Source organism: Cebus imitator, unplaced genomic scaffold, assembly GCF_001604975.1.
Source record: "Cebus imitator isolate Cc_AM_T3 unplaced genomic scaffold, Cebus_imitator-1.0 Scaffold403, whole genome shotgun sequence".
In the NCBI taxonomy this organism is placed as follows: domain Eukaryota; kingdom Metazoa; phylum Chordata; class Mammalia; order Primates; family Cebidae; genus Cebus; species Cebus imitator.
The window spans coordinates 1,319,216-1,330,100 of record NW_016107718.1 but is presented as its reverse complement, the minus strand read 5'-3'; the positions used below and the strand labels follow the sequence as shown (position 1 = coordinate 1,330,100).

Sequence of the window (10,885 nt, the reverse complement as noted above, 5' to 3'; positions counted from 1 at the left end):
TAAGGAAATATAAAGATTTTAATAATACTATTTTAAAATGTTGAATATTCATGAACCCATGTTCAGTTATTGAAATACACATTATTTACCAGAATATTGCCTATTTATTCACAAAGCACATCTCTGTGAATAATAAATTCTTTGACCAGAATGCACCTAAATTAGCAATCAATAGCAAAATATCCTGTCCCCTGAAAGTAAGAATTCCTATAAAGATTCAGACTAGGATCAAGCCTTGGGATCATAGGTATCCTGCTGAGGACATTGTGATGAACCAGCCTGTCCCTGTGCCCTCATTCTCATCTCATCCATGGCTTTCAGATGGTGGTTTGAGAAAGACCAATCAAGTGCTGTGTGCACCACTGGCTGAGACAGCTACCCTGTGAGGGCAGAAGATGACTCCAAACCATGCTCAGAAGGACCTGGGCTTTAGGATTGTTGACTTGCTTTCGTTGGCTTGGGCTGTGCCTGCTGACCCTAGCATGGGTGTCCTGCACAGACTCCCCCAGTGGTCAGGTATGTGAATGCCTTCGGTGCAGATGACGACCTGGGGCAAACCCAGAGAGAGCATGGGGTAGAGAAATCCAGCAGTGTGAGCACTGGCATCAGACACACTTCTGGGCTTGGATCCACCCTCTGCCACCCTTTTTGAAAGAGGTGCTTTTACCTCTGCAAATAACAGTTTCCTTATGTGTAATTGAAAAGTAATAATATCTACCTTCAAAAGTTGTTAGGAATAAGTAATGTAGGCTAAGCCCTGAGGTGCTTTGAAGGGGTCAGTATCCTTCCAATATAAACAGCAACACTGCTGTGCTGATATTTGTGATATTAACATGAGGGACACTTTTCTCCAGAGCACTAAAATGAACCAACCATAAAGGAGGGCAGACAGGGAACTGGATAGTGAGGGAGGCTGGCTTTGTGGGGCTTCTGCTCACATTGCCAAGTGCTTCATTTAGCCCTCCGAAAACATGCAGCTCTTGCTCTCTGTGGCATGCTCCTGGACTCCTGTGAGAATTTTTTTCTGACCATTTCACGCTGTTGTTCCTGTGTATGTGATTTGTTTATGTTTTCTGTTCCTTTGTGTGAAGACTGTTTAGCTGACCGTGGGACTTCTCACTCGGCATTGTGTTCTGAAAGGAACCAAGATTCCCCAGTAGGCTCAACTCCAAGTAGCTTTCCCCGCCACTCTGCGGCTCTTTATTATTTCAGCCTGTGCCTTTTAAGCTCCCTGTTTTCTTAGGGGCATTATCACACCAGAGTTTCACTGCTTGTCGAGTTTACCTCTGCATTAATGTCTCTAGGCGGATTGTTCTCTGCTGAGTACTCACGAAGGAGGTCCAACATTCATGTTCTACTCTGGGCTTTCTGATGACACAGGAGCCTGGGTTGCATTCAGTACACATCTGTTGATGTCATGTGACTTGACTAGACCATAAAACAATAAACACCTTTTAATAGTTCCTACTATGAACCAAGTGCTGTTATAAGCACCTTACACAAATGTAATTGTCAGCCTGGGGATGGTGGCTCATGCTTCTAATCCCAGAACTTTGGGAGGCCAAGGTGGGAGGACCTCTTGAGGCCAGGAGTTTGAGACCAGCCTAGGTAACATAGTGAAATCCCCTCCCTACAAAAAAAATTTTTTTAATTAGCCAGGCATGGTGGTACATGCCTGTAGTCCCAACTATTCAGGAGGCTGAGGCAGGAGGATCACTTGAGCTTAAGAAATCAAGACTGTAATGAGTTATTGCACTCCAGCCTGGGCAACAGAGCAAGACTCCAACTAAAAAAAAAAAAAAAAATTACTTTTTATAATATCCCTATGAGATAGGTACTACAATTATCCCAATTTTACAAATGAGGAAATTAAGGTACAGAGAAGCTAGGTAACCTGTCTAAGATAACACAGCACATGCATGGCAGAGCCAGGATTTGAACCAAGAAATCGGGCTCTGATGCTTTCAGAGATTATGCAATGTTAGCACTCAAAAGGCTTTAAGGTCCAACCACCTCATTTTATAAATGATATTGCTGAGGCCTAGGTTGGAAGATAACTTGCTTAAGATCATTTGGATGGGCTAACTCATGGGCAGAACTTAACTAAAAACATAATTCCTTATTCCTTAAGTGCTGGAGAAAAAAGTAGACTGCAGTAAAAATTACAAACAAGTGAAAACACAGATGAAAAACAAGTGAGCTAAAGTCCTGTCATCTCCTTTCAATTTAACTGTTGTATAAGTACCATAGGAAATAAGGTAGTTTTATATCTGTTATCATTTTGTGCAGTTTCACCACAGCCTGTGAAGACAGTAGAGTTACAGTCTATCCATACGGGAGATGGAGTTAGGGAAGACTAAGTCCCTTACCCAAGGCCTGTCAATAGTGAATCAACGTGGAAGTTGAGTCACAAACTCAAGACCTCCACCCCTAGTTCTCCAGACTTACCGTTCTCCAGGTCCACATTCTTCTCTCAATTCCAGCCATTTTGAACTGTCTTCAGTTCCTCAAATAGACTCATCACTCATGTCCAAGTCATGAGTTTTCTTCCTTCTTTTCTCCTCCCTTTCTCCTAAGCCTCACCAGCTCCTACTCAATCATCAGTTTCCATTTATGTATCTCTAGAGACCTCACACAACACCTGGAACACAGGTTAAATGCTCTCATAGCTACTCCCTAAATACCCTGCATTTTTTCCATTATAGACCCGCTCATGGTATATATCCTCTACTAGACTGAGTGTTCCAGGAGGGCAAAATCACATCTGTTTTGAGAGGTAGCACAGGGTGATGGTTAGAGCCAGGCTTCTAGAATCGGGTCTGACTTTGCCTTCCCAGATCCAAAGCTCACTAGCTAGTGAATGCACGTAAGTTACAGTAGCTGTAAGCCTCATTCATTAGTGGGGTCTTAAAAGTCCTCATCTGATATATATTTGATAAAGACTAAGTTAGACAGTAATACATATAAAGTTGCTAGGGGAATGTCAGGCATACAATAAGTATTCAGGAAAATATGTGGCACAAATAGAGGCTCAAGGATAATTGTGAAAAATAAAGTATAAATGAACTAAACTGTTTTAGATTTTCCTATTTTCCTGATGCTTTTAACATATTCCTTTATGTTATTTAGGTGCAAATGGCTCTTCTCTATCAAATTCATAAATCATGTTTGGGAAGTTTGATATTAATATAAAGCTATTTCTCAAATGAAAGCAGGAATAAAACAACCCTCTGTTTCTTCTAATGGATCAGTTTGAAACAGATCTTTAGATCTGAAAATGTTTCAAACTTTATATAGAATTCCCTACCTCCAAATGAAATCACAAGTGGGGTTTAAGTCAAACTGCTGTTGACTGATTGGGATGATGCCATTGATAAAAACCAGTTTGGCTGTCTGGGGTGCATGAGCCAATTTAAGCTGTGTTTTGGCACATCTCAAATGGATTTTCCACTTCCTCCCCAGATGTACGAGTCAGCAGCAGGCAGGAATACATTGATGTTTATCCTATCCTGCTGTGTCCCTAGGCAGGCATTTCTGAGTTTCCATGATGTTTTAATAATGAATTAATAGTGACATGAAAACACAGTTTTGGAGATTTTTCCTGATTCACCGTAAAGGATTTCACTTTCCTCAACCAGATTCCCTCCCCTGGATGGTCAACGAGAAAAACAGGACCTGTCCACCAGCCTGAGATGCCGTTATTGTTAAGATACAGGAGGCAACATACTACCTATTTTTTGATTTTGTATAAAACTCCATAATATGTTAATGCATATTAAAAATTTCTACAATTGAGTAGGAAAATTGTCTCATCAATTTATTACTGCAAGACATTACAATAATGACAGTTGTTAAATATTTACTGTGAAGCAGGTAATGTTGGTAATAGTTTAGTGCCTCATTTAATTTTCAAATGTGTGTGATAAAATCTCTATCCCTATTTTTTTGCACATGAGGAAAAATTATGACTTCAATTAAGTAACTTGTCCTGAGCCATACCACTCAGTTGCAGAGGTAGACTCGAATCCATATCTGACTTCCACTCTCATACCTCTCCTCTATGCCCTGAGTTGCTTTTTAGGGTTTCAAGTGGAATGATTGTCCTTTATAAAACGAGTGCCCAGATTCAGGGAGAGTTGTTAACATAAATGAGAAGGACATCCAAAGGGTAGTGCATGGTAACAAATATTGGCCCTGAAGTCAGCTCATCGGCCATCAAATCCCATTCCCACCACTTACAAGCTGCTATTATTCTTATTACTATGCACCTTATTCTTCAATGTCCTGAAGCTTTTAGGAACATTCACTGTGTAAATCAGTGCTTCTTGAATATACCAACTTATTCAAAACAAAACAGTTTTGTAGGTATTATTATACTCATTTCACAGATGACGAAAAATGGGACCAACGGAAGATAAATAACTTGCCAAAGGCCACACTGCTGGTGACTGATGGAGAAAGAATTAAAACTCAGGTGAGGATAACTCTAAAAGCCATCTTCTCCTTAGTGTTTCTCACTATCCTGGTGGGGCTTTGCCTCATTTAACTGAAGTTAAGCCATCCCTTACCTGTGGTCACCTAGACTCACAGTTTGGAGGGATCATTACAGTATGTTTTTAACTCCCAATGTTCTGGTTCAGTTTGCTTTACACGTTCTTATTTATACCTCGTCAAGGACGATCTCAGGAAGTACAGCAAGGACAGAGTGGCACTTCGCATTTTGTTCCCATGAAATTACTGGGGCATAATCTCAGATCATCTTCCTTTAGAAACATCAGCAGAAGAAGATTAGACTTTATACAAGTCAAATCCAAAATGACACATGTGAAAAATAATAGAGCTGACTTTCAGCCATGATAGCTTTGGCACACCTCACATCCCTTTGTTCAACCTCTCTTCCCTTAACAGAGAGCTGCATTCCTGGGAATTTCTGTTGTGCACTTTTCCCACTTGCCCTGCTGTCATTTAAAGGTGAACATTCTAGTTTTGCTAAGAAAAGCCTTTCCTTCATTTGTAATGAATAGCAATTTTATTACTTTTGACCTCAAAATCAGTTTGCTGCCTTCAAATCTTTTTATTACTACCATTAGTAAATTCAAAAAAATATTTTCAGGTGGATCCCAGTTAGAGGCTAACTCTAAACCCTTGCTACTCGAAGTGTGGTTCACGGTCAAGCAGACTCTCGTCACTCGGGACCTGGGGAGAAATGCAGGATCCCACAGCTCTCCCAAACAACCTATTAAATCAGAGTCTGCATGTTTACAAGACCCACAGGTGATCTGTACGCATGTTCAACTGCGAAAAGCACTGATAAAAAAAAATGTACACTTCAGATTGTTAGGCTGTAAAAGAAACAGCCAAACAGCAATGTGCAGAGGTGTCTTACTTATCTGGATCAGCTTTCTAAAAGTCGGGCTTGGTGCAGTGGCTTACACCTGTAATCCTACCACTTTTGGAGGCCTGGGTGGAAGGATAGCTTGAAGCTGGTAGTTCAAGACCAGCCTGGGCAGCAAAGCAAGACCCAGTATCTACAAATTTTTCTGCACTTGATCTTAGCCAAAAGGCCAAGAAGTGATACCAATTTTTCTTTTAAATTAGCCAGGCATGGTGGTGCATGCCTGTAGTCCCAGCTACTTGGGAGGCTGAGGTGGGAGGCCAGCATGAGCCCAGGAGGTCAAGGCTATAGTGAAGTATGATTGTGCCACTGCACTCCAGCCTGAACAGCAGCAGGACCTTGTCTTAAAAAAAAAAATCAAACACCTAAACAGCTCTCACTGTCATTATTTTATGAAATGGCAAGTCCTCAGTCCACAGCCCCTGTGGTTATAGTGTTATTAATTTGGAAAAGACCTCTTCATTTTAGGAATCAGCAGCCCAGACAAAGTGGCTGATAGGTGAGAGGCCAGATCATTCCAGGCAGCACAAAGAAAGGCCACCTTAGCTGGAATTCTGTACCTTTCTCCCAGCAGACAGCATCAAGAGCACCACAAGTCTGCCTGCTTGTCCAGGCCTGAAACCTTAGAATACAATTAGCAAATAATGTTTGCAACACCATCTCCTTCAACTGCCATCACATAGATGGACTGGTCTAAAGATTTAGCTTAGGACCCACTTTTATTTAGGGAGAACGACTTCATCACATCATTGCCTTGCAAGTATTAATAATCCTCCCTTAGGGGAGGCTTTCAAAATCCTCCTGAAAAGTTCTGGGGTTTTCTGAGCTGGACCTCGGGACTCGACTGCTACAATTAAATCATGATCCTTCTCCAAGAACAGCAGCCTTCAAAGAAGGCCCTAATTCTTCATCCCTCCTTGTAGCCCTCACTGTCATTTCAGTCTGTAGCGCCCTCTCACTCTGACACTAGGCTTAACTTGCTTAGGTCAATAAAATGAAGCAGAAGTGATAGTGTACAATTCTGAGCCTAGGTTGCAAGGAGCCTCGTGTGTTTCTATTTTTCTCTTGTACCACTACCATCAACATGAGAACACGCCTACCTTAGCTGCTGTCATATGAGGAACTGAGCAAAGTTGCCCAGCCAAGGCCAGCCTACTAAGCCTGTAGCCAGGCAGCATTATATACGTAAGGAATCCCAGCCAAGGTCAACACATCTGTCTTACCAACACAGCTGACTTAGACTCACAGCTATAAATGCTTATTGTATGCCACTGTGGTTTGTGGTTATATTACACAGCATAACTGTGGCAATAGAAAATTGGTTCACCAAGTAACCAACGAAATTAAGTTACTGATGGATATTCCCCTTCTAAAATTCTTATTTATATCATATTTTTCTCCCGAAAATATTAATTTCCCTTAAGGGTATTTAGGGACAAGCAATGTAGCACATGAAAAGTCAAATAAGAAAGCTCAGAATAGCCAGTCGTTTGGCAATGAACACTTGTTTTCATTGCTTTGACTTTCATATTACATACATGTAACAGAGTCGTATATCCATAAGGACCATGAAGCCCTTGGTAGAACATATGAAATATTTCATCTCACAAAGTAGGCACAATGTCTACTTAAGGGGCTGGACTGAATAGTCTCCTTTATTTCTAACGTTTCAGGTACCAGACACAGCGACACATGGAAAGAGACAGACGAGATCACCAAGCGCCGCACTCAGGTAGTGCATCTCTGCCCCCGAGGAAGCAGCTGCCAAGACAAGAGGCGTGTGTGTGCCTCAGTGGGCCTCACCTGCCCATAACTTAGGGGCATGTTACCTTGTTGGCGCATCTTCATGGTTCGTATCTTTACTGCCTTTCCTCGAACTCGCCCTTCACAGAAATAAGCACCATTGATCTTACTAGCCTTTTCTCTCTTCCAAACAACTTTTTTAGCCCATTCTCTGGTCATATCTTGAATAACTTCCAGTGGATCCTGGTGCTGGTTCATTAAGGCTTCAAAGTCCCTTCCTATGGTGAAGGGCTCATGGGGGTGCCACCCAGAGGCAATGCAGGTGAGGGATGTTTCATCATCAGATACAAGAGGTAGAGAATTGATCAAGATCAAGTCCATGGCACCTTCAACAGCTCCTAAAAGAGAGAGAATAATGTTTGACCTAAGGTTATTAACATGACCCCACAGGGTAAACTGGTGCTCACAAAGCCTCGTCTTTAAAAATGTGTGTGAGGATTCTTTCTAAAATGCCATTATGACCATGTGCCTATCTTCCATTGGACAGAATCCAGAACTCTTTACCAAGGCATCAAGACCCTTCATCAGCTAGACCCTGCTACCCTCCCCTGCCCCACTCCATACCCTAGTTGCAAAGGACTACCCATTATTCCCCCAACAAGCCATGCACTAGACATAGTTGGGTATTCAGGAAATATTTGTTGCATTAAGATGAGTTAATAATAATGAAATTATAATCATTATTAGTCATTATATTGTGGTACTGTCACAATAATAAAGTATTCTAAAGGAATATATCAACTACATACATGTACGCCTTATAGAGATTCTCATTTTTAAAGAATCACTCAATTCCACATTGAACACCTCCAGATAAGAGACAGACAGTGACTAAGTGAAATCTGCATTTCCCACCAGGCCTCCTTTACTCCATTTTTAAAACAAGGCAAATAAGACCTACCTTTCAGGATTCTTGTAAAGATTAAATAAGATATAATATGTAACTTGCCAAGCACTATGTCTGTTATATATTGGGTAATCAGTGATCATTATTTCATTTCTCTTTATTGTTTCCTGAATACTGAGCCCCAAACCTTACCCTCTCCCCAAATATAAAAACAAAACCTTGCCCAACCTTTACATTTTATGAATTTGTTCTGTAAATGAGGACGTACATTTTTAAAAAGAAAATCCTCTCACATTATTTTCTCAGTATTTCTCTTTCTCTCTCTTCCCCTTACCCACCTCTCACTTTTTTGATTTCTAAATGTTGTAACATGAGCAGATAGTGTCTGTGCCTATTCTCTCCTCCTTAAATATGGAAATATCTGGGATGAAAAATGTTCTCTTGCTCCAGTGATGGTTGGCTCTCAAGTCCGCATGAAATGATCAGGAGACTAGAAAGATCAAGCACACTGAGTGATGAGGACCCAACCAGAGTCTCAGAGACCTTTGTGTAGATGTAAAGTGATTCAAATAAGCTGCATTTTATCTTGTTGAATACTCATGAAATTCAGCAACTCTGTGATGTATGCACCATTATATATGAAGAGATGAAGGCTTAAAAGACTGAGCAGCCCGTTTGATTTTCCACAGCTACTGAAGGCAGAGCTGAGATTCAAATGCTCACTGGTCTTTCAGTCCTTGGATACACATGCTCTTTCCTACCTCAAAGCCTTTGCTGTTCCTTCTGCCTGCAATGCTTTTCTCTGCTCTTGGCATGGCCATCTTCTGCTTATCCTTTGGGTCTCAGCTTAAATGCCACTTTCTCATAGAAGGCTTCTCTACCTGCCATACCTGTAACACCTACACACTCTCATTACATTGTTCTCTAATTTGGCCTCTTGCTTTATTCATAAAGATTACCATAATTTGTGTTTATTTTACTTACTCTCTCTCTCTAAATGGTAAACTCCAAATGTTCTGCATAGGAACAGAAATTTAGGAGCTGGTTTACAATGGAATATTCTCCCTAATCTCAACATATAGAGGACTGAAGTACTCACTGGATGAGTAGATGGATGGACGGGTAAATTTTATTTCAGATCTGCCTGATTCAAGTCCATCCACTTACTTAGCTCCCAATTATAGAATAATAAGGTTAAGAATGAAAGTGCTCCTGAGTCTAAACTGACCTCCGTGACCACATTTAACTGTTTTGTCAGTTACTGAGTCTATAGGGGGAAAAATTACAATTTTTACAAAATGCCAAAGAAAAGCGATCAATGACTGCTGAGCATTTAAGGTTGATTAATATTCATTTATCAGAATTTTTGAGCACCTACTTATGTCAAGCGCTGTACCTGGTATAAAGTCCTCATTACAATTTGTTTTTAATGGCAACTGCCAGTGTTTACTGTATGCAGTGATGTTTTGAGGATGATCTTAGTATGAATTAAACCTTTATCTGAATGATTAGGAAGAAAAATTTCAAAGTCAAGTCTTCATGTAAGCAGTAGTTCCAGCTGCATTTTATGGTAATATTAACTCATTACATAGGATTGTGGGAGAAAATCTCCACTAGAATGAGTTCCCAAGCCTGACCTTGAAGCACCCATCTTACTTCTAGCCTCATTGGTAACTTTTACGATCTCAGGAGAGGGAACACATGTTAGGGTAATAAAAACATTAAAAGAGGGGATGAGCTACAAAACCTAGCAGTAGACTTGCAGCCTCCAAAAATAACACCAGCACACACCTCCCTCCCACGCACATGCCCAGCCATGGCTCTGAGTGAACACCACCTCATCTCTTACACTCACGCATTCCAGGCATGTTCCAGAAAGGGTCATCAAGAGGAAGGAAACACTGTAATTCTTCCAGCCGCAGTTCAATCCAGCCCCATTTCTAGGGCCAGTCGAAAGTCTTGCCAAAACCCACAGGATCTGCTCTGAACTCACAGCACTGGCAGTGGCCATGGTTTATTTAACGACTTTAGGAAATAATAGAAAATGCAGTTGATTTGAAAAGACAACCACACAGTGTATAAATTGTTTCTAGGTATGGATCTAGTTTCTTTTTCCTCTTGCTCCTTTCAGAGATCTCCCTTTACTTTCAGTGATGGAAAAGGAAATTGTAGACTCTGGGAGTCCAGGTTTGGCTATACTTGGTTACCCTTGTTCAGCATGCTAGTTAAAGAGGCCCTCTTCCACCAGTGAGTGCTCTGTCCTTTGTAGCACCATTTACGGTATCAGAAGGCTTTTTTAAAATTGTACTTTAGGTTCTGGGGTACATGTGCAGATCATGCAGGATTGTTGCATAGGTGTATATATGGCAAGGTGGTTTGCTGCCTCCATCCCCCATCACCTATTTCTGGCATTTCTCCTTATGTTATCCCTCCCCAACCCCCCGCTGTCCCTCCCTTAGCATCCCCCAACAGATCCCAGAGTGTGATGCTCCTCTCCCTGTGCTCATGTGTATTCATTGTTCAACATCCACCTATGAGCAAGAACATGTGGTATTTGATTTTATGTTCTTGCGTCAGTTTGCTGAGATAAAGTGCTGGGATTATCCCTATGCCCATTCCAAATCTGAAATTACATGCAAATAATGCATCTTTCTCTTTCTCTCTTCTTTCTAACAGGAAATTTCTCTCTTTCTCTCTCATAGGAAATGTGATGTGATCTCACAATGCTGGGGGGCGGGGAAAGGAGTTAAAACTTAATGCTGAGGGAAAAAGAAAACTTAGCCTTTTAGAAAGAATAGAGCAGAGGCCCCATGACAATGAGTCCAGCTGTGGCCGGTGGC

General features: G+C 41.2%; 1 protein-coding gene across 1 annotated transcript in view; it reads right to left on the bottom strand.

The window, feature by feature from the left end:
• Positions 1-10,056, bottom strand: part of TEK (TEK receptor tyrosine kinase) — a 70,438-nt gene extending 60,382 nt beyond the window's left edge. Inside the window, 3 exon segments of the mRNA XM_037731485.1 lie at positions 7,225-7,536; positions 9,274-9,312; positions 9,852-10,056. Coding sequence (XP_037587413.1) covers positions 7,225-7,536; positions 9,274-9,312; positions 9,852-10,056 — 556 coding nt within the window.
• Positions 10,057-10,885: the final 829 nt, after the last annotated feature.